The sequence below is a fragment of the Echinops telfairi genome, unplaced genomic scaffold (assembly GCF_000313985.2).
Source record: "Echinops telfairi isolate 266 unplaced genomic scaffold, ASM31398v2 ScPeMD7_31;HRSCAF=116, whole genome shotgun sequence".
Lineage (NCBI taxonomy): Eukaryota > Metazoa > Chordata > Mammalia > Afrosoricida > Tenrecidae > Echinops > Echinops telfairi.
The window spans coordinates 44269568-44293668 of record NW_022103928.1 but is presented as its reverse complement, the minus strand read 5'-3'; the positions used below and the strand labels follow the sequence as shown (position 1 = coordinate 44293668).

General features: G+C 41.2%; 1 protein-coding gene across 5 annotated transcripts in view; it reads left to right on the top strand.

Annotated features, from left to right (window-relative positions):
* GALNT11 (polypeptide N-acetylgalactosaminyltransferase 11) overlaps positions 1 to 24101 on the top strand; it is a 79946-nt gene that overhangs the window by 9959 nt on the left and 45886 nt on the right. For 3 of the 5 annotated variants that reach the window (XM_045289773.1, XM_045289775.1, XM_045289776.1), the window contains exons 2-3: positions 11126 to 11214; positions 22083 to 22415. In XM_045289773.1, coding sequence (XP_045145708.1) covers positions 22121 to 22415 — 295 coding nt within the window. In that variant the 5' untranslated portion in view covers positions 11126 to 11214; positions 22083 to 22120. Of the gene's footprint in view, positions 1 to 10952; positions 11027 to 11125; positions 11215 to 22082; positions 22416 to 24101 lie in introns of those variants that run through there. The other 2 variants (XM_045289774.1, XM_004702325.2) reach the window with 2 other exon arrangements.

Here is a 24101-nt window from a genome sequence, read left to right as displayed (position 1 = left end):
TGGTCAGGCATCCCAAGTTTTGCTATTTTAGATGTTTGGTACCCCCTTTCAATTTTGTTCTCTTTTTAAGCTTTTGCCTCTTTTAAAATTTTTCTTTCGTCCATCAACATTATTGTTCAGGGTTGAACTGTGCCTCCCCCCACAAATTTGTTGGTCTTCTATACTTAAGGATATAATCGCATTTGGAAATGCGATTTGTTATGTTAAAAATTCCTTTGTTATGTTAAGAAGGCCTGATTGGTGTGTTTTAGACCCATCCTTCGCATATAAATAGAGCAGATTAGGCACAGAAACAGGGAAGCACCTTAAGGGAAAGATAGAAGCCACATGAAGATCTCCCCAGAGCAGAGAAAAAGAGGGAGTTGGATATCAGGTGCCTTCAATTCAGACTTCTAGCCTCCTGAATGGTGAGGAAAAATTTCTATTCTTAAAACCACCTACTTGTGGAATTTGTTAACGCATCACTAGATAACTACGACCGTTATTGTCTGGTTTTTCTCTGTACTTGAGATAGCATGTGTAGATATGACATGTGTTTTATCATCTGTAATATTTTCCTTAGAGGAGATTCACGAAACTTAGAGTGATGCCCGAAAGGAGTCCTTCCAGGGAGCATGAGCTGTCAGGATTTGCGCTGGGTCTTTCTTACTTCAGTAATCCCTTGCTTGTGTTTACAAAATACTGTCAGTGGCAGAGTCTTCTTGGCCAGACAAGGAGAAGGAGTATTATATTACGTTCATGTTGTCATCACCTGGTAATTTCACAAGGGATGTCAGTAAAAAGTGCTGCTGGAAAATGAATATTTGTACTCGGATGATAGCCAAGCTAAATGATCAACCTGACTCTCTTTTTAGTCATAAAAGGCCAGCATCTGTGTGCTGTTTGACAGTTTGGAATAAAGTATGTTTACAGGGGAACTAGAAACTACTGAAAGGTAAATAATATTTTAAAAATGGGCATTTTAAATTTCATCAAATGTCATGAAAATTATTTTATACTGAAGGAATAGGAAAGATGCCCTGTTAAAAAGAATTGTCCAAGGGAAAAACAAGTGAACTAAAATCAATGGAAGGAAGGTCGTGATGCCTAGTGGGGCTCAATCAAGGGCAATGTAGCAGCCAGGAATTACTAAACCTGAATGAAGGCCAAACATGATGGTGGGACAAGAGGAAAGTAAAAGGAAATAGAAGAAAGAAGTAGGAGGCAAAGGACGTTTATAGAGGCCTAAATACAGGCATGTACATATGTAAATATATATATAACGAGAGGGGAATTGAACTATGTACTCTTATCTGTATACGAAGAATTAAGTTTGCAGATGGACATTGGGCCTCGACTCAAGTACTCCCTCAACGCAAGAACACTTTGTTCTAACAATCTGGCGTTCTGTGATGCTCACCTTCCAGACAAGATCGCTGCAGACAAAATGGGTGCATAAGCAAATGTAGTGAAAGTGATAGCGTCTGAGTTCTTAAAGGCTTGAAGGTAATCAAGCGGCCATCTAGCTCAGTAGCAGCAAAGCCCACATGGAAGAAGCACACCAGCCTGTGTGATCACAAGGTGTCGATGGGATCAGGGATCAGGCATCTAAGACCCAGAATAAAATCATACCCAAGGTGAATGGGAGGGGGAGGGACATGGAGTGGAGACCCAATGCCCATTTGTAAACAATTGGACATCCCCTCACAGAGGGGTCACAGGGAAGAGATAAGCCAGTCAGGGTGCAGTATAGGACTGATGATACACACAACTTTCCTCTAGTTCTTTGGTGCTTCCTTTGCCCCACTATCATGACCTCAATTCTACCTTACAAATCGGATTAGACCAGAGCATGCACACTGCTACAGTTAAAAGCCAGCAATACAGGGAATCCAGGATAGATAAACCCCTCAGAGCCAACAATGAGAGTAGAGATACCGGGAGGATTAGGGTAGGGTGGGGGCAGAAAGGGGAAACTGATCACAAGGATCAATCTGTAACCCCTTCCCAGGGGGACAAATAATGGAAAAGTCAATGAGGGGTCATGGAGGACAATGTAAGATATGGAAATAATAATCTATAACTTATCGGGAATTCGTAAGGGAGGGTGGGTGGGGGAGGGAGGGAGAAGAAATGGGCACATGATATCAGGAGCTTAAGTGGGAAAATAATCCTTTGAAGATGACGGCAACATATGTGCTATTGTGCTTGACACACTGGAAGAATATATGGATTGTGATAAGAGATGTAAGAGCCCCCAATAAAAGTATTTGAAAAAAAAAAAAAGAATTGTCTCATTTTTAGCATTATAGTGACATTGGATATTAAAGGCATGAGAATTTCAGGTTAGATAATGGTTCAGAGAAGAAAAACAGATTTTCAAATCATGCTTGTAGGCTATTTGTTAACTGTTCAAGTTTTCTTCTGAAATATCTGATAAATGAATGGAATTAAAATATTCTTTTCTTTCGGCGAGTTTCCAGCCCTTTCTGTCACGTTTGTGCATCTGGGCTTGGAAACCCTCACTTCTGAAAGGCTGTGAAGGGCCATTGTGGAAGGGTCAACTCAGAAAGGGAGAATGAGAATGGCCGCAAAGCTCAAGAGAATGTGACGCGTGTCACTAAATGGTACTCGGAGAAACTGCTGTATTGGTGTGTCTGTGTTGATGTGCATAATCTCAACAGCAGCAGTGACCCACATGTTCTAAACAGGTAGAAAATGGTATCTCATGGCCACGTAGACTCTGGGTAGAAAGTAGTATATGGGTTAGCTAAAACAAAGGATACCGCTTTCATTGTAGGTACTCTGTTCCATCAGGATAGCTAAAGTAAAAATACTGACAATGCCACAAGAGAAGGAAAAGACCATCAGATTTCTTTGAAAGTCTTACATGTTTAGTCCTCTCCAAATTTGTTGTTATTTTAAATCAGATGGTTTTTTAAAGAAACTATTTACCTTAATTTTCAAAGAAACATACATTCTTTGTAGAAAAACATTCTAAATATATAAAGCCTACAAAGAAAATTCATCAGAATGCCGCTAAGTTAAATAATGCATACCAGTTGAACCAGTCAAGGTTTAGGAGGGAGTGGCTAATTCTCCTCCCTTCCTGCTGGGGGACTTGGACACAAAGGACAGACAAGTGGAAGGAGACAGACAGAGAGACAGCCACGTGAGTCTTTTCCCTCCGCTTTCCCCTGGGCATCCAACTTTGTGCTTATGTCTTATTCTTTTCCTGTAATTACCCATAGCACTATCCCATCTTGTAATTACTGTAGAGCGATTAAAAATAACCAGTAGAATATATAACAGAACATTAATAGTAGTGAAATTTCAGGTGGTTTAAAAGGATATTTCTCATTACCTGTATTTTCTGGTTTTCAGCACAGGAGCAGGGGTTAATATCTTGGATGGAGCCTGGAACTCCTACTGTGTTTCCAGTGCAACCTTTTCTTAAGGATTTTTTTCGGAAGAAGAATATTGGATTGCGTAGTACAGAAATAGATTGTGACTGGGAGATTGATGGAGTTATTTTCACTTCATAGGGTGACATTGCATAACAGGCATTATTTTAATGAGCTTTCCATACTGATAATTTAGCAATGTAATGTAGGAGGCATTGTGTTCAGTGTCCTTCACTTGAAAAGATCTGAAAAGGTATCTTAACTCAAAGTATTGTGCTGATCTCTAATCTGATAATGTTGTTGGACTTTAAATTGACAAAGTGTCATGAGATTTTAGACCTTTGAGGCTAAATAGCTTGCCACAAAACATTTTTGATATAACATTGATAGATGCTAACAGCTTTGGAGAAGAATAAAGTATGTATGTGCTTACTTATGTCCATTTTCCAATTTCCTAGTGTCAGCCCTTTTATTAATCATCATGAGCTCTGCTTAAGGGGCCTTTTTGCCAACTTAAAACTTACATTTATTTTTTGCCATCTTAGACAGGATTAACCAAAGATAACTTCTAGGAATTAAAACTTTAACTTTCCATGTTCTTTCCAGAAAACAATTGAGTAAACAACGTGACTTTATCTGACCTCTGGCTGTGTAGCTACAAGCAATTTTGTAAGTCCCACTGCTCAGGGGAACAAAAGATGGAAACGGGCTAGGCCTACTTCTTGTCATGCCATTCATTTCTTAATGTTAGCCCAAGAAGAAGACTGTATAAATCCAAATATCCTTGTTTACATAATTACAAACAGCTGCATTTATACCTTTAGAACAGTTTTTATCAGAACCCCAATTAACGATAGTGTCAGAATTATTAACTATATATATGTATATACATATATATATTTGAATGTGGCCTTTGACAGCGTAATCACGCCACTCCTTTTGTATAATTTCATAATAAATGAAAACTTTTCACAAGTTGTTATTTTCTTTGCCAAGTTGGGCAGTGGTATTTTTATATTTCGCAAAAGTCACTCCTGCTAAGGAGAAAAATCTATAATTAGTCCAATTAACAGATAACCAAGACATTTACACTTGCTTTTTAGCTTTAAGACAATTTTTTTTTGTTGTCGCAGATTTTGCACACAGTGGGTAAGAGTTATAACCCAAGTAAAGTTTAAGGCACATCCTTTCTTGTTGAGAAGGCAATTTTTTATTTTTGTCTTCCGATGGTTCTGGAGTTCAGTGGGTGTCATTGGTGAAAACCACAGGTCCTGCCAAATGCTATTTAACAATTTGTATGAGGAATGTCAGCCCTGTAAGAGTGATTTGCACTTACTTTAAATGAAATACAAGCACTGCCAGCTTGGCCAGAAACATGCGTTCAGGAGTCTCAGGAAAAATTACGAGGTCTCTGACAGAGGCTGTCCTTGTAGTAATCTCTGGAGACAACCTGCTTAAGGTACACTCACCCAAGGGAAATGTATACATTTTTAAAATTATCTGTTGCAATATAAACACAGCGTTTCCTTTGATGGTGCAAAGGTTTTAATATTTAATTATTATCTTTGTTCTAATGTTTTAAACGAATTATAATGTGCATTGGTTCCTTGCCAAGGGTCCCCTGTTCTGAATCTGAACCCTGTCTTTGGTTTTATCAGCTCCGGAGGGTCTGACCTGTTTCTTTTAAGGCTACAGTTACAGTTACCGTCTCAGACACCCACAGAGGCAGTTCTGTCCTGGTATATGTTTACCGCTACGGCCCTTTCACTTGCTTCTCTAGGCACCGTGAACCTCTTGAGTAATTTCTATTAATCCTGATTTAAAAAATAATAATAATAATTTGTTTCTATTTCCTTTCATGCCTCCTCCCCGCTCAGCTGAAACCCAACACAGTTTTTGGGCCTCGTGGTGAATACAGTTGTGCTCCTTTGATGTGAAGACCGTGACCATTATTTGCTGGCAGTCCCTTAAGTGGGGCGATGAGTTTAGGATAAAAAGCAGAGGCTTTACCAGAGTTCTGCAGAGCAGGGAGCCAGCGTCTGCTGGCACTTTCTGCTCTTCACAGGTGAGAGCAGGCAGGCAGCGTCTGTGACCGCTCTTTGTCACCACAAATGAGAGGGGATGATGGTGGCTGCTGCCTGCGGGGGGGATCAGGGCCAGAGACCACAGCTAATAGATACAGGCAAGCCAGGGAGGCTTTGCCCAAGAAGCCAGAGTAGATGGGTAGGGCTTGGAGCCACCGCAGATAATTTTTTTTATTTTACAAAGGGATCCTGGAGTACAGGCAGAACCAGGGGTATTACAGAGAAGGCCCTGAGCTGCCAAGAGCAGAGAGAGCACTTTACAGTGTCAAAAGTGTTTTTGTATAGAAATTCACTGAACAGCCAAAAAGTGTGACCCAAAAGATATAAAACAAACCAAGAAAAGATGGTTATTTGAGCTGTTTTTTCAACCCTCTCAGTACGATACAGACAAATAGGAGTGAGGGGAGTGCCACTTATCTTGAAACCAGGTGCTCGCCTGAGCTGCAGAACAGAGCTTTAATTAGATGCAAACACACACCTACATAATTTTTCTGAGTTAGAAACCATGAGTTCCCTTCCAAAGAAAATAAAATAAAAAGTTACTAGAAAAAAAAAAGTAAAGAAAAACAACTTTTACATGCTGAACTTGCAAAGTGTTTCTTGGAAGCAAAGATTAATTACCCATTCAAAAACACATTCCGGTTCCCAAACCTCTGGGTGAAACTACTCAAAGTCCTGCAACAAAGACAGAGCTCAACAGGTCAACTGTTTTAAACAACACTGCAAAGCAGATAAACAAAAAGTTAAAAAGGCAAAAGACCTTCGGAGGCAACATGAAAGGGACAGTACAAAAAATTAACCCAGGAAAACTGAAAACCAATCCAGACCTTTTCTGTGTGAGCTGTTTAAAGTTGTTGATTATTTTTACAATAAAAACTAAAGCACAAACACAAAGAAATCTACCTCCTAAGATTTAAACTTCTGTCAAGTGCCTCGGCAGGTTAGATTAATGATCTATTCACTTAATCCGACCAAATCCCAGGTTTGTGAATAAAACCACTCAATGTTCTTAAAAAAGTACCACACAAAGGTTTTAAATTTATAAAACAAAAATGCTTTATCCTGATTAGCCAACTTTTATCCAACAATTTAAACCCACTAACATCAGACAAAAAGATAACCACAGCCCAATGAAAACTTTTTGTCCAGACGTCCAGTAAGTCAGGTCTGTGACTGCTAGGCTAATAGCCAGCAGCCCAGTCACTGGGAGGGGGGAGAGACAGAAAGGTTGAAGGGGAAACATAAAGATGCTCTTATACAAAAAGACAAAGAACCAGACAGACAACATAACAAGAGAGACAGCCAATTTACACAAAAAGACAGGCAGCCATGGCCAACCAGATTTCCCAGAATTGTTACGCAGTGGCTGTCAAGCGGGCCCCTTAACAAGGTACCAGACTTCCCAAGCTGCATCCTGGTGAGAAGGTGCTGAGGAGAGTTATGGTCTCATCCATCCCTCACCTCTAGCCAAATAGAGACCAGCCTCACAGCCAGACTGACCTCCGGAGGTTTCAGACAGAAAACTCAATCTGAATTCCAGCACCCCCAGGCAGCCTCTCAACTGGGAGAGTAGGAGTCTGAAGCCCTGAAAGTTTTATCAGGGGGCACCTTCCCTAGATGTCCCACACTTCCAGGAGCAGCTGCCAGTGGAGACATCAAGACACAGTGGCTTTCCCAGTCAATGCACCAGAATGTTGTGGGTTCAAATAAATGACAGCTACTGTAATGTCTTGAAACTTAGAAGTCTTTTATTTGGTTATAACCAGACTGTTTAGAGTTAGTGAGCATTACAGGGTACAACATTGATTATAACATCCTGGTTAAGAAAATAAAAATAGTAATATCCTGGTTCCTGATCAAAAGGAACAATATTATTAAATACAATGTCCTGATCTTAGAGCATAAGAGTATATTTTAAAATCAATTACTAGTGGGACTTTCCAAGATGGGAGGGGGAAGGAGGCAGTCAACAAAATGGCATTACAGTGGCTAGTGCTAGTCTGTCTCAGGCCTAACTGGCCTTGTGGGTTTCCAAGACTAAATCTTTATAGAAGTAGAGAGCCTCATTCTTCTCTCTTGGAGCAGCTGGTGGTTTCAAACTGTTGATCTTGAGGTTAGCAGCCCAATGCGTAACCCATCATACCACCACGGTTCTTTATGACTTGAGTTATAAAGAACTTTAGTACTCAAAGTGACATCCTTGCTCTTCAACACTTTAAAGAAGTTTGTACCTGAAACTTTCCCCAATGGAATGCACTGTTGATTTCATGACTGCTGCTTTCATGAACACGGGGGATCTGAGCACGAAGAAATCCTTGACAACTTCAGTGTCTTCTCCGTTTACCTTGATGTTAACGATTGGTCCAGGATTTTTGTTTTCTTTACACTGAGTTGTAAACCATACAGAAGTCTGTAGTTCTTAATCTTCATCAGCTAGTACTTGAAATTCTTGCTTTTAGCAAGCAAGAGGGTCTTCTACATTTCAAAAAGTGTTCATGAATCTTCCTCCAATCCTGATTCCTCCTTCTTTATATATTCTAGCTTCTTGGATTATTTGCTGAGTTTAAAGATTGGATAAGTATGGTGATTGAATAAGTATGGTGAACAGTATGACACATTCCTTTCCTGATTTTGAACCATGTAATATTCCCTTGTTCAAATGACTGCCTCTTTGTTCATGTACAGGTTCTGTATGGGCACAATGAAGTGTTTTGAAATTCTAATTCTTAATGTTATCCTTAGTTTGTTATGATCCATCTAGTCGAATGCCTTGTATAATCAATAAAACACAAATAGATGTCTTTCTGGTATTCTTTGCTTTTAGCCAAGATCCATCTGACATCAGCTGTGATAGTTTTTTGTGCTGCAACCTCTTCTGAATTTGTTTTGAGTTTCAACAATAGCAAATTGTTACCTCTAATAGAGGTTCATGTTCTGGTGCAGCAGAGGCAAGCCCTGTGTGGGGCTGCTGACTGCTAGGTCAGCAGTTGAAAATCACTAACCCACTCGCTGGAGAAAGATGAGGCTTTCTGCTCCAGTGAAGAGTTATGGTCTCTTTCCTGGCCTATAATAGGGTTGCTATAAGTCAGAATAGAGTCTATTGCAGTGAGTTTGAGAGTTAAAGTCAGAGAAAAAAAGAGAAGTAGATTAGAAGGTAAACACCAGCGAGAGAGCCTGATAGCAACACAAGCAGTTTTGATGGAACCTAACTTGGGATGATCAGAATACATAGAGTTTACATATTTTCATACTGAACTATACCTTTTGGGGTAATCTTTCTTTCATGAGTACTTTCTATTATTCAAGGAGCCCTGGTAGGGTAGCAGCTATACATTGGGCTGCTAACTGAAAAGTGAGCGGTTCTAAACCATCTACCTTTCCACCAGAGAAAGGTGAGGCGGTCTACTCCTATAAGCAGTTACAGTCTCAGAAATCCACAGAGGCAGTTCTGTCCTGTCGTGTAGGTTCACTATGAGTCGGCATTGAGTTTGCTCTATTTTCTTATTTTTCCCATTACTCAGGTCACAAGATAACCGCACAATGTAAATATCCACTATAGCAGTGGCTCTCAACCTGGGGGTCGAACGACCCTTTCACAGGGGTTGCCTGATTCATCACAGTAGCAAAATTACAGTTATGAAGTAGCACCGAAAATAATTTTATGGTTGGGGGGTCACCACAACATGAGCAACTGTATGAAAGGGTCGCTTCATTGGGAAGGTTGAGAACCGCTGCACTATAGGGATCAGACAAAGCAGGAAGAGTAGCATTCCTGAGGCCCAACCCTTTCCTTCCTTATCTTAGTGATCCTCCAGGCAGAGCTGTCCAGATAACCTTCCAGGTCAGACAAATCATCCAGCATCACAAGTGTCCTTGAGCAATGCAGAAAGTTATAAAAATTCCACAGAGGACCAAGTCACACCACAAACAAGGATTAAGTTTAGATTCCTGTTGTTGGGTGTCATGGAATCGGTTCTGACTCAATACTGTACTCCAGTTTCCATCCAAGTCAAGCACGTTCTGAGTTGAGGCTGCTAAGGAAGTGGTAGGAATTCACTTTCAAAGACTCTGCCCTAGGACAAACCTTTTCACTTTGCCAGTCAGTGGTCAAAAAGAACTCAATGGAGACGGACTCCATGTGGAGACTCAAACATGGATTTTGGGCTCCCACTGTAAATTATATCCTTTTGAAAATCCTGTGCTGAGAACTTAAACTCTAATACCACTCTGATCCCCTACCAATCCCTTGATTGTTGTTAGCTGCTGTTGAAACATTGACCAGTTGCTATACCTGAGTTCATTGTTGCTGCTATTGTCTATCCATTTTGTTGAGGACTTTTCTAATGTTTGTTGGCCCTCTACTTAACCAAATATGGTGGCCTTGCCCAATGGCATGTTTCACCATCCTCACTTCTAAAAAACAGTTTATTGAATCTAAAAGTGATGCTTGTTCTTTTGGCAAGATATGGTCAATATTCTTTACCAACAGCATACCTCAAGTGCATCACATCTTATGTCTTCCTTTTCCATTATTCAAATCAGTATGCTATATGACGCGATTGAAAGGCTTGGGTAAGATACACCTGAGTCATGAACGTGACATGATATCGAGGCAGACTAACAAAAGAAACCCCATTTTCGTAAGCTGCTAAATAACTTGCCCCTTCCTCCTGCCCATCTCAGAAAGTTGGCTGCTGGTGACCTGCCCGTTCTCCCTCCCCTTATGGGAAAGTCTCTGCTGGTGATTAATTTTAGAATGGAGTCCCATGTTCTCAGGTTCTGGACACCACAATTAGTTTTGACTATTCTGCAGTGTATCATTTGTTCTGATTCAGTATGGTTCCTTGTGATGTGATCTGAATGGTATAGTTAATCTTGTCATGATAACCAGGATGTGACAGTATAATTTTGTTACGGTAACCAGGATGTTATGATCCATTTTGGTATTGTTTCTTTTGCATGCTTACTCTTTCTGAAGTTAAAATTGATCCATTAATTTTGCTTTCTGCTTTTGTTCATGCTTACTTGAACCCTAGACAGGTGATACATGAGTTTTTCGGCCTTAAAGATGGATTGAAATGTGGACTTGGGACTGCAATCAAAGAATCGCGTTTAGATTCTAGCAGTCCGGTTATAACCAAATAAAGACTCTAATTATCAAGACATTATAGTGGCTGTAATTTATTTGAATCCGTAACAGTCTCAAATAGCAAAGATGACAGATATCATTCCTGTGATTACATGATATTATATAAGACTGTTTACAGCAAACTGGAGCAGAAGACTCTCATTGCTAATTTGATTAATTTAGGGGCTAGTTGGAGAACCTCCTTCTAGTGTCTAAAGTAGCCTCTAGCTGACAGCAAAAAACCCGGTCCTTCGTCTGACAGCCGCAAGGAGATGAACTCTGCCTAAATGTACTTGGATGAGATTCTTTCCCACTCAACCCTTCACAAGATTGCTACTTGGCTGACACTTTGATGCAAGCCTTGTGAGACCCTGAGCAGAGGATGCAGCTAAGCCATGCTCAGACTACTGAGCCACATAAACTGAACGGAAGTATGTTTTGTTAAAGTACCAAGTAATTGCTACACGCGGTTGTTGCTAGATGCCGTCAAGTCGGTTCCAACTCATAGCAACCTTGTCTTTATTCAACAGAACGAAATACTGCCCAACCCTGCACCATCCTCACAATTGTTATCTGTGAGCAGAAAACTAATACAAGGATATGCCCTTTTGTCTGTGATGTAAGTTGCAATTACTATTTCTAGTTTCTCATTTGTGTTTTTACTTTCTTACAGTGTCTTTTGTTAGATAGAGATTTTTGGCATTTTTTTATAAACCAGTTTATCTGCTGCCTTCTCATGCATTGTTTCTGTTTTCAGTCATAGCTTCAGGACTTCCGCCCAATCCTTGAAACTAGAGGGATTTGCCCATATTTTCTTTCTCGTGCTTGCATAGTGTCATAGTGACCCTATAGGACAGGATAGAAGTGTGAGTTTCCTAGACTATAACTCTTTACGGGAGTAGATAGTCCCACCTTTCTCCCACTGAGCAGCTGATGATTTCGAACTGCTGACCTTGCAGTTAGCAGCCCAATGAGTAAGCACGAGGCTACCAGTCGGCATCGACTCGGTGGGAGTATGATTTCGTCTTTTATATTTAAGCTTCCAGTTTGTATCAGTTGTATCATAGTGAGTGGTTTGAGGAATGAGTTCAATTTAATCTTTTATGTATGGTGAAAGAGTTGTCCCATTGCCATTCATTAAAAAAATCATTCATTTACTTGCTGATTAGTGATGTTATCTTTGTCTATTCTAAGTGCTGTGCATAATACGTAATTGGATCTTGTATAAATGGCCTGGGGGTGGCGACTTACCTGCTCTGACTTCACAGGGGGAACATGCCGCCCATCTTTCCATTTGTTCAAGTCTACTCTTGAAACTCTGGAGTGTATCATGGCTCTCCTCATGTTGGGACATTTCTTAAGTTTTCACTTTGTATTTTAATTAAGATGTTCACATCGATAGTCACAAGTGAGCTCTGTTTGGCAGGGTGGGGGGTTTAATCATTACCAGGTGACTTTTTTTGATTTGGGTTTTTAATGTTGTTGTGGTGAAAGTACGCATAACAAAACCTGTCATCTCAACAGTTTCAATAGGTAGAATTCACTAACCTTGATGATATTCTTCCAGTTGAGCCACCATTCTTGGTATAGCTTCCCAAATCAAACCACCACCATATGGTAAATTCAACAAAAAGCTCAACTAAAAGTGCTTGACTCCTCTCTTACCATTGGTGCCCACTAATGAGCTGTGGTTTCTGTTGTTCTGATTAGGTGTCACCAAGTCAGTCAGTTATAATTTATAGTGACGCCGTGTACAATAGAACAACTCAAAATACTGTTTGGTCCTGCCCATCCTCAAAATCATTGTTTGAGCCCAGTATTGCAGACCTCATGTGAGTTCATCTTGTTGAAAGCCTTCTTTTTTGACAAGCTCGATGCCCTTTTCCAGGGACTAATCCTTTCTGATAACATGCCTAAAGTATATGAGATGAAACATTGCCATCCTTGCTTCCAAAGAGCATTCTGGATGTACTTCTTGTTTGGGCCAGGTCCGGACCATGCAGCCGCTTCCCCCAGCTCTCCCGAAAGACAGCCTGCTGGATGTGCGGCCCCTTCCCCCACCTCTCAAGGCCAGAACTGGACTGTGGAGTCCCTGCCTCCAGCCTTCCAAGGAGCTTATCTCTCTGGGCCGGGTCTGTACAGCCCGTGCGCTCAGTGTTCAGGGATGATTTACTCACAGATCACATCCTGACTCAGACCCTGCAACTACAGCATCAGAAAGCCTCCTTCCCCTTATCAGTTATGTACGCCCTTGCCTCAAGCCCTAGATGCGTCCCACTGCCTCCCTGCCAGGTGCGATTTCCCTGACTTAACTCACTGGGTCTTGGAACCTGCCTGGGGGTTCAAGATGCCTCCGCCCCTTTCTCTGCTCTCCCTTCCCTTCTGGAAGTTCTTTCCCTGCCTCAATAAGACCTTTCTTAACTGCACATTCCTGGCTAAATTATTTTTTTTTCTTTTAATCATTTTATTAGGGGCTCATACAACTCTTATCACAATCCATACATACATCAATTGTGTAAGGCACATTTGTACATTTATTGCCCTTATCATTCTCAAAACACTTAAGCCCAAGGCATTAGGTCCTCATTTTTCCCCTCCCTACCCCTACCCCTCCCTCATGAGCCCTTGATAATTTATAAATTATTATTTTGTCATATCTTGCCCTGTCCGACGTCTCCCTTCACCCACTTTTCTGTTGTCTGTCCCCCAGGGAGGAAGTCACATATAGTTCCTTGTAATCGGTTCCCTCTTTCCAACCCACTCTCCCTCTACCCTCCCAGTATCGCCACTCACACCACTGGTCCTGTAGGGATCATTAGCCCTGGATTCCCTGTATTTCCAGTTCCTATCTGTACCAGTGTACATCCTCTGGTCTAGCCACACTTGCAAGGTGGAATTCATATCATGATAGTGGGAGCGGGGAGGAAACATTTAGGAACTAGAGGAAAGTTGTGTTTTTCATCGTTGCTACATCGCACCCTGACTGGCTCGTCTCCTCCCCGAGACCCCTCTGCAAGGGGATCTCCAGTGGCCTACAAATGAGCTTTGGATCTCCACTCCGCACTCCCCACATCATTCACTATGGTAAGATTTTTTGTTCTGATGATGCCTTACACCTGATCCCTTCGACACCTCGTGGTTGCATAGGCTGGTGTGCTTCTTCCATGTGGGCTTTGTTGCTTCTGAGCTTGATTGCCGCTTGATTACCTTCAAGCCTTTAAGACCCCAGACGCTATACTTTTTGATACCTGGCTAAATTCTATCTCTGTTCTGCATCCTCGTCTCCAACCTCTCATCTTGGTGCCGAAAGACCTAGGACCAACAGAAGGGGCTTCTGTGCTGCCCCGGCCTTCCTCTGGCAGGTGCGCAGCCCCATCCTCATTTTAAACCTCTCACTTCTTCCAAGACAGGTTTGTTCCTTCTGGTAGTCCGTGATATATTCAATATTCGGCACCAAGACATAATTAAAACGTATGGATTTTTCTTCTGTCTCCCTTGTTCATTGTTCAACTTTACCATGCATATGAGGCAGTTGGAAATAGCATGAGTTGGGTCAGTGTACCAGAGTCCTCAGTGTGACATCTTTGCTGTTTAACATGTTACAGAAATGTAATGTGCAGATTTGTCCAATGCAGTACATCATGTGATATTTTGACTGATGCTTTTATGGGTGTTGATTGCCAATCCAAGTAAAATGAAATCTTTGACAACTTGAATATTTCTGCCACTTATTACGATGTTGCTTATTGATCCAGTTTATAAGGATTTTTGTTCTCCTTATGTTGAGATGTAATCCATACTGAAGGCTGGAGGTTGTCATTGATCTTCAAATCCTCTTCATTTTTCAGCAAGCAAGACTGTCATATGTGTATCACGGGTTGTTAAGGAATCTTCTTCAAATCCTGATGCTGCCACTCTTCTTATCATCTAGTTTCCTGAACTATTTGCTTACAGTATACAGATTGAATGAGTATGATGAAAGGATATGACGCTGATGCACAACTTTCCTGATTTTAAACGGTGCGGTATCCAGTTGGTCTGTGTACAGGTTCTGCATAAGCACAATTAAGTGGTACTCTGTCTTCCATCTTACTAGAAGTCTGTGATTTAACTTTTAATATCATATGCTTTACAGGGGTTGGTTTTTATAGTATGAGTTGTACATCATTCAGGTGTTTGTCATGTGGAGACTACTAACAAACCACTTAACTGTAAGTATGGTTTGTGAGTTCTGTGAACTGTTGCAGCGAATTTCATTTACTCAGGTAGCTCTAGTTTATGTGTTTGTCGTGTTCTACTGCCATTAACTGCATCTCTCCAAAATCTCAGTGGTAGGTATCATCCTATCCAGCCTGTCCAGCTCACTCTGTCCTGTGCAACGATTACTCCACTCAAAGAAGGCCTCTGGTGTCTCCTCCACATGCTTCCTTACCTCCTCATTCCTCCACGTGCTCAGCCCTCTTCTCTGACTTAAGTCTACACTGGATCATCATCGTCATCACACACAAAAGACCTTCGACTCCCTTGCCCCATTCTTCTAATGATCCAGCAAAACCCACTTCTCAGTTTGCAGAGCATCTGCCCCTGAACTATGTCCAAAGAACATAAAACAGTACTAACCTGACTCAATTAAAATTCTCCTTGCAAAACTGGTTAGGCTTTTGTTCATTTAACTTTTGAAAAATATGTTACATTAATATATAACTGAAGTTTTGTTTTTATTAACCCTTCTTGTTTATGATTAAAAAGATTTGTTCACTCGTTATTTTGTATTAACATGTTTGCTTTGACTTGCCTTTTAAAGGCTTTCAGCTTTGGATGTTGACAGCAGAAAGGATTATTAACCCGTAGAAAGGAACTAGCAGTATCTAGCCTCATTATGTGATTGTTCATATAGATTCCATGAAGGAACTAGAGGTTCCTTCTAAAGGTGAGGTCTATGAGGCCAGAAAAGTTTATTCATTTTGCTCTTAGATGTTGACAGCAAGGAGGGACAGCTGTCCAAGCATTGGATAACTCCACCGCAACACAAGAAAAATAAAAGCAAAACAGTCATAGTCCTTGTGAGATTTTTAGGTTCAGTGCAAATCATTGTGCTCTATGTACCCCTTATTGTGGCTGAGGCATAATATATATTATCTCTTGTAATTCTGAATATTTAATTTACTTCTAAGTTTGTAACAAATGTGTAATATTGTCTGTTTAAAATACAGCTAATAAAAATGCAGCTAAGACAATTTGGTATTTTTCCAAAGTTGTCATGAGTAAGTGACAGATGGGATTAGAATTCATTGTTGTCTTTTCTTTATACCAGTGGTTCCCCAATCTGGCTGTGTATTAGAATTACCCAGTGATCTTACTAAAAGTATAGTTTCCTTACCCCTATATATGGAAATTCTGATATTTGGCCTAATATTTGCTCCAGGGGTTCTCGTAGTTTGGGATTACTGCTCTCTGTAATATTGTCACTCTGAGTTGCAGTGGACTCAATGGCAATGGGTTTGGTTTTGGAATTTATGTACAAATAAATTAATTTTATAATGAAGTAGATTGCTGCAATGATCTCTAGATGATTTTATATACACCTATATGTTCACTACTGAAGGTATGCTGCCCCTGCCTAACACTTCCCCACACCACACTCACTGCCAGCCTGTTGATTCCGATTCAATAGGACAGAGAACTGCACCTTGGGGTTTCCACGACTATGGCAGCAGACAGCCCATTGTTCTCTAGCAACGCTGCTGGTGGATTCAAAATGCTGACCTTGGGATCAACATCTCATGACACTACTAGGGTTCTGACTAACACTTAAAAGTCAGCATATCTTGTAGTAAAAGCAAGTATCCTTGAGCTAGAGTTCTTAGACTAATGGGAAACTCCCCGTCTCTGATTGGTCCCTCTGGGGATGGGGCTGTTGAACCTTTGCTATGATTATTATGTGTAAATTAGGAAACCTGATACATTGATACCAGATAGGATCAGTACTTCCCCCTATTCATTTTGGATGTAGGTTTTTGGATTTTTCAACTCAAAACAAATAAATTTGTTGCCACCCATTTGATCCCAACTCAGGGTCAAGCTTATAGGAAAGAGTAGAACTGTGCAGAGTTTCCAAAGCTGAAATCTTTACAGAAGCAGCCTGCTTATCTTTCTCCCTCAGAGCTACTGGTAAACTCTAACCGATCACCCAGAGCCTCTCCTCCCACCGACACTTCATCTATTGGTAGTAACACTGTGGATATTAGCTTTGTGCCTTCACATCCTGGATTAGCACACCCTCTCTAGTAAGAGTGGAGAGCCAGTTTGAGAAGCCCATATTTATGATCTTGTTTCTCTAGACCCAATCCAGCTGCACAGATAGATAGATAGATAGATAGAGAGAGAGAGAGAGAGAGAGAGAGATTGATTGATTTATACAACAAGCCCTGATGGGATATCAAACTCAAGCAATGCAAGATGACAGAATCCACCAGCCTCAAGCTCAAGGGATGTACACACCTGCAGCATGGCAAAGCAAGTCTCGAAGGAACTTCAAGCTCTAGCAACATGATCCACAGGTTGGCTGCCCTACAGGTAGTGTAGCTCATAAGTTGAGGCAGAGAACTGGCTAAAGCAGCCACACACTGGACTGATTACCAGAGAGCAAGAGAGAGGGGGCAGGCTTTGCTGAGCCATTTATCTCTTTGCCCTCCAAACAAGCTGTGACCCGATTAATCCCACATCTTCCTATTGGCCAGGTTGGCACAATAAACCTATCTATCACAGATGTTTATGCTCAGTAGCCATCCAGGAGATTCAAATCAAAGCACTGAGGAGATACTACCTTACACCAACAATGATAACCAAGTTCAAAAAAGAAAACAAATGCTGGAGGAAGTGTGAAAAGATCGGAACCCTCTTACACTGCAGGTGGGACTGCAAATGTGTACAGCCATTGTGGCAAGCTATATGGGGCTACAAATTCCATCTGATCCCCTAATACTTCTACTGATGTGTACCCTGGTGCAGTAAAAAGAGACGTGCACTGCCATGTTGATGGTGGCACTGTTCACAGTAGCAAGGAGTAGGAAAATACCCATCAGCAGAATAAAGACACTTCGGTATACACACACACACCAGGATACTATGCATCCCTTTTTAAAAAAGTGATGAAAACATGAAGCACCTCATGACGTGGATGGACCTCGAAAACATTATGGTGAAAAACAAAATGATAAACATAGTCTGAGAACACTACAATTAGTATGAAAACAGAGGCAAAGACTTACATACCCAATTCACAATAAAACATTTTTAAAAAACAAGGGAAGCAAAAGAAAGAAAACAAATAAGCAAGGAAGTGTGAAAATGAGCAAAGCAGGACTCAGGAGTCCTGGTATGGTCAGCACCCTCCACCAGTCAAGGGTCTTATAAACCGATGGAGGCGGAATGGGGAGTGGGAAGCCTGTTCCTAGAGGCCTTTTCTGTTGGCCTACTTGGGGTCTGGATTCAGGGACTTGGTGTGGAAGTAGCTTATTCAGGCTCAGATGGTGACTAAGGTCAGAGTCTTGTTCCTGGAAGGAATTCTTGGGGGCCGAGAGAGCAGCTGGGGCTAGGGCAGGGGTTATGGAAGGAATTCTTGCCACCATAATAAGAACTAATCCATGACAGGCTGTTTCCAGCGCTGCACTTCTGCTGGTCTTACGAGGCAGACCTTAGGCATTGAGTCCTGAGAGCCGGATCCTGAGAGTGTGGGTAGTAGAACCAGAGCTGTGCATGGGGCAAGGCTGTGTAACCAGCTGCTAGGTGTGTGAAGGTTGGGGCTGGCCAGTACTGATCATCAGGAGAGGTGGCAACAAAAGAGGAGCCACCCTTCATTTGGCCAGCCAGTGGTGTGCATTGTTTATTGTCAGGCCACTGTCTGGATGGAGTTTAGCTTATCTTAAGTAACAGTTTTATTGTTTTTGGTCGAGTACTGGTTAACATTTTTCATTAATATTTTAAAACCCTTTGTTAAAACAATCTAGTTTTGTGTGCCTCTTTTACTGTTCTTATTTAAGTATTAACTGCATGAAATAATCAACTGCATTTCAGATTTTTAAAAAAATGTTCACAGCGGTCAAACTTTGTCAGGTCAACCCCACAGTTCACCTGTCTGTCTCCTCTCTGACTGTTTTTGATTTAGCTATCGACTCTAGTCAGTATTAAATCGACTTCTCTAGCTTTGCTTCTGAAGTTGACGTTTACGCGATTATCATCCTATCTGTTTGTTTGGACTTGCATGTCTTTGTTGGGGAGGGACTGTGTAGCTGGTCTGTTAATTTATCATCTTCAAACGTATCAGATCTTTAATGAGGTGATGGGAAGGGCCAGGGGTGACTTAAGTAGAATAAGGATTAAAAAAAAAAAAAGGTAGAATAAGGGTGAGGGGCATATAAGGAACATGAATAAAGACATTTTGAAGCTAGGACCTTGAAGGTTTTGGACAATATGGAGAGGCAATTCGGTCACTTAGACACTAGCTACTACCATGTTTCCCCGAAAATAAGACATCCCCCTAAATAAACCATAGCGGGATTGCTAAGCATTTGCGCAATATAAGCCATCCCCCGAAAATAAGACATAGCAATAGGCGTGGCTCTGCAGCGCACCGCACGGAGCGGTCACGAAGACAGGCAGCCCTCTCATCTGCCCCATCGTGACAGCTGCTGTCTCGGAGGGGACCGGACAGGTGCGGGCAGCCCATCTGCAAGGTCGGCTCCCCCTGTCAGGTCCCGGTCGTTTGTGCGGCAGATGAGGCAGAGAGAGACACAGACAGTGAGAGTCAAGGTCGCCTCAGTGCAGTGAGGAGCAGGACGCGCTGCTTTAGGGCCTGTGTGTCCTCGGGGGGCAGAAGGAAGCTGTGGCTGCCGTGTGACTCAGTGCTGCGGTCGGTGTTCCAGAAAAAGACGACTTCGCTGTCTGTGAATCAGTGTAGACTGTCGTACTGCACTTAATAAACATAAGACATCCCTGAAAAGAAGCCAGCATGTGTCTTCTTGAGGTGAAATAAATATAAGACAGTGTCTTATTTTCGGGGAACCACAGCAGCTAAAAAGGCAGCATTTCGCCATCAGCAGCCACTCCTGCTGGAGTGGAACATGGCCGCCTACTTCTGTGAAGACGGACAGCCTGTAACTGTGAGCTGGAACAGACTGGACAGTGGATTTGGACATGGCCCAGCATGACTGGGATCGAGACAAAACGGAGCCAAATTTCAGAGCTGTCTGCTGGAAATGCCCTCTTAGTTCCTGTAATTGGTTCAGAGAATTGGCAGGTTTTCTCCATGGCCCCTTTTTAGAGTGCAGGGCCCAGGACTCAGAGGTGGGCGGGCCTGAGAAGGCCTAGAACGACCGAGAGAACCCATCATCCTGGTGCTGTGGAGTCAACTGACCCAGAGCGAGTTTCTAGGTGAGAGTCGATAGAACTGCTGTCACTCTGCAGGGAAGCAACTCTTTCCCCCGTGAGGGAGGCTTGAACAGCCAACTTTGATGGTTAGCAGCCAGTGCCGAACCCGCTGTCCCAGGAGAGCTGCGTGCTTTGAAGGCTGACGTCCATGAATCTACTTCTCGTTGAAGAAGGACTTGCCTCCGTGTGTGGAGTAGCCTGTTAGGTCTCGTCAGTATCGGGACTCCAGATCCTGTTACGGAAGCAGAACTTTGGTCTTTGTTGTGTATTTGTTTGCTTGCCTTTTACCCACTTACCCAAGCAAATACAGTAGGAAGTTACGATGTCTCCTGTCGTTCAAACCTGATGTTTTTATCAGAATGTCAGAACAATATGCTTTCCAGATCTGCAGCTCTTCTTGTCTCTTCATTCATCTTGCTTAGAGAACGTTTTCTTCTTCTGTCTTGGTGCTTGAGTAAGTCTTTAATTGAAAAGGTGCTCCCAATGGACATGACAGCCCTTTGATTGATGCCCGTCTTTCCTAAGACTGTAGTAATGTCCAGCCACCTTCTGAGATTAATTGCTGCTGGTAGGGTTTTCGTTGTTGTGCTTGGGTTTTTGTTTGTTTCATTGAAAATCTTTGAAATTGATACAGAGTGCGATACCTAATAGTTCTTGGCTCACTATTTTCTAGGCTTAGAGCACAACCTTTCACAATACACTTTAACTCTTGAAGTGGGGCTTGATGACATTTACTTTTCCTGATATTTTGGTGGGGTAGTGGTTATGCATTGGGCTGAGATCACATGGTCAGCAGTTCGAAACCACCAGCAGCTCCTCCGGAGAGACATTGGGCTTTCTTTTTTTTTTTAACCATTACCATTTTATGGGGGACTCATACAGCTCTTATCACAATCCATCCATCCATTGCGTCTAGCACATTTGTACATATGCTATCATCATTTTTTAAAATAGTTTTATTAGGGGGACACTGGGCTTTCTATTCCCATAAACAGTTGCAGCCTCGGAAACCCACGGGGTGGGGGGGTCGTTGTGAGTCAGCATTGACTCAATGGCCATGAATGTGTTTGTTTTATTGATTAGAAATATTAAGTATTATGTAAGTGCTATCCTTTCCAAGGGGAGAAAAAGTAGGCTTTCTACTCTAGTCAAGATTACAGTCTCTAAACCCACAGGGGCAGTTCCACCCTGTCCTCTAGGTTTGCATGAGTTGACATTGACGTGATTACAGTGAAGGACAGGATGGGATCCTTGTGGAGGTATTTTTTAATATATATATATATTTATACGGTTTCACTACCCCAAGTCAGTTCATTGGAATAGCTACTGCATGTTTTAAGCTCTTCAAAAAGGATCCCTCAGGAAGCTGTGTGGGGTCTCCATGAGGACCTGCTATCACCAAGAATTTGGATAAAAATTGTTGTTTCAGGCCATAGATTTTGGGTTTTTTTGGCTTTGTTTTAGAGTATCCTGAGGCAGGGGAAGCAATGGCCTGAACATGTTCCATTATCAATTTGAACTGCAGCCATTGACTCTAGAACAGGCACTAGGTCCGGTTTAACCATTGTTTGGAAACAACTTTTTTTTTTTCTTCCAAGCCGCTCATTTTTAAGAACAGATGTTAAGATCTTGGGTTTAAAAGGGAACCGTGTGATTTTGAGTTGGTAGGGACCTTAGATGTCCCATCACAATATACACGGCATTTGTATTTTTCTCTTGAAAGTTAAACCTGAAAAAACGACCAGGTGAAAGCAATCCAGTACCACAGGAAGACGTTCCTGTGAGCCCCGGCGAGGCAGCCCATCAGCCCTTTTGCTGCCACTGGTCTCAGCACCAAGACATTTGCCTGTGGTTTTAATTTGTAACCTTTTAAGTTTTCTGTTAAATGCTATCCAAAAATTACTTATATTTGAATGTTGTTAGGGGGCATCCACGGGATCATAAGTAAATGATTTAAAAGTGCTTGTTACTTGGCAGTGTGAGGAGCCATGAGTCTGGCTTTGGTAGATGGTTTGCACGCACATTGAGCTATCTAACAGAGTTTCCCTTCTTTCACAGGAAATTGAGCATGGCCTTTCAGCTATGCTAGGTCTATAATGGGAAGTGTCACCTTTCGGTATTTCTGCTATGGATGCCTCTTCACATCTGTGACCTGGACAGCTCTGCTTTTTGTTTACTTCAACTTCAGCGAGGTGACTCAGCCACTTAAGAATGTGCCCGTCAAGGGGTCTGAGCCCCACCGGCCATTCCCGAAAAAATTCTATCCCCGCTTCACACAAGGTCCAAGTCGAGTATTAGAGTTACAATTCAAAGCAAACAAGGTGGGCGACATGATAGATAATGAGAATGAAGATCCAGGAAAAAGCAACATAAAATTCTCTCCTGAATTGGGTAAGTGGGCTTGACTTTTACTAGCAGTCATTTCAAAGTGTTTAATGATTGGAAGGTGAGGTTTAATTAGACTTGAATCATGGGATGTTAAGAGGATTCGAAATGTGTCCTCTCTTGTCTCCACTGCTCTTTTTTGGTATGGAGCTATTTGAGGGACTGATGGTAGCAGGTACCAGTGGGGAGTTAAATTCTACCGTGGCCAATTCTGACTTCAGTACTGTACAGGCACTTGGAAGACGCTTACAAGGTCTAGAGAAGGGGGGAGGGGGGATATCAAAGCTTAAAAGGCTGCATGGAAAGTGGAATGGGAGAAGATTTTGATGGCTAGGAATATTAAATGAGGAAAATAAATATTTGAAAAAAAACATTGAAAAATGTCTTGAATGTAGTTAACTTATTTTGAAAGGAAAATTTAATAAAAAACAGATAGAGGTATTCGATTTAGAAACAGAAATCTGAGACTACTTATACCATAAAAGATTTCTACTTATAAGAATTATGAACACTGGACTCTTGATATTAAATACAGGAGGTTATTTAAGCCGATCATAAAATGGAAAACTTTCTTTTTTCTTTCAGAATTATACTCTGTCCAATTTGGAAGTAAGGGTCTGTCTGTCTGTCTCTGGATACTATGATTTAAGACCCCTGAAATGAAATTTAGTAGATAGTGTTTTAAGAGATGAATAAGCCATTTTAGCTATATTTAAAATGTAGACAGTAGAACTTTTATTTTCTTGTCATAGAAGACTGTTCACAAGTCTAGGAAGAAAAACAGAAACCCTTATGGCTTTCTAATATATAAAGGTGAAATATGGAAACAGAAGCCAATACCTATTTAAATTTCTATAAAATGTACCTTATCTTTTTCAAATGATTGCACAGACACTTTAAAATCTTATAATGGGAAAGTTTCTTGCACTTTTGTTTTATTTGTAGTTGTTTTGGTAAAGGTAAAGCTTTTATTAAAGAAGTATCTTGGGTTTACCATTTTGAGTGAATTTTGTGTTTACATTTGAAAGAAGTAGTGAAGGAAGTGTAGGTATTTGAAGTGACAGACTCAAATTGCCTAACTGAAGAACTAAATTCCTTATTAAAAAATCTTAATTCATTTAAAAGTATTAAAATTAATAACTGAATTCACCAAAGTTGCAAAGTGCAAGATCAGTATATAAAAGTCAGTTATATTTCTACACACGAGCAATGAATTATCCAAAAATGACAGTAAGATTACAAATCCACTTACCAAAGCATCAAAAATAATAAAATACTTAGAAATAACTTTAACCAAGGAGATGCAAGACATTGAAAACTATAAAACAATTACTGAAAGAAATTAAAGAATACTTAAAATAAATGGAAGTACATCCTGGATTAGAGAACTTCACATAAACAGCACTGCTACCCAAAGCGATCTGTATATTTGATGCAATCAGCATCAAAATCTATTGCCTTTTTTGGTTAATATCTTAAAATTCATATGGAATCATAAGAGACCCTGAATAGTTAAAACAATCATGAAATGGAGGCAAGTTGGAAGACTAACACTTCCCAACTTCAAAAAATTTTTTTTTTCTCCTCAGTGATTTTTTTTTTCTTCCTTTTTTTTAACATTTTATTAGGGGCTCATACAACTGTTATCCCAATCCATACACACATCAATTGTGTAAAGCACATTTGTACATC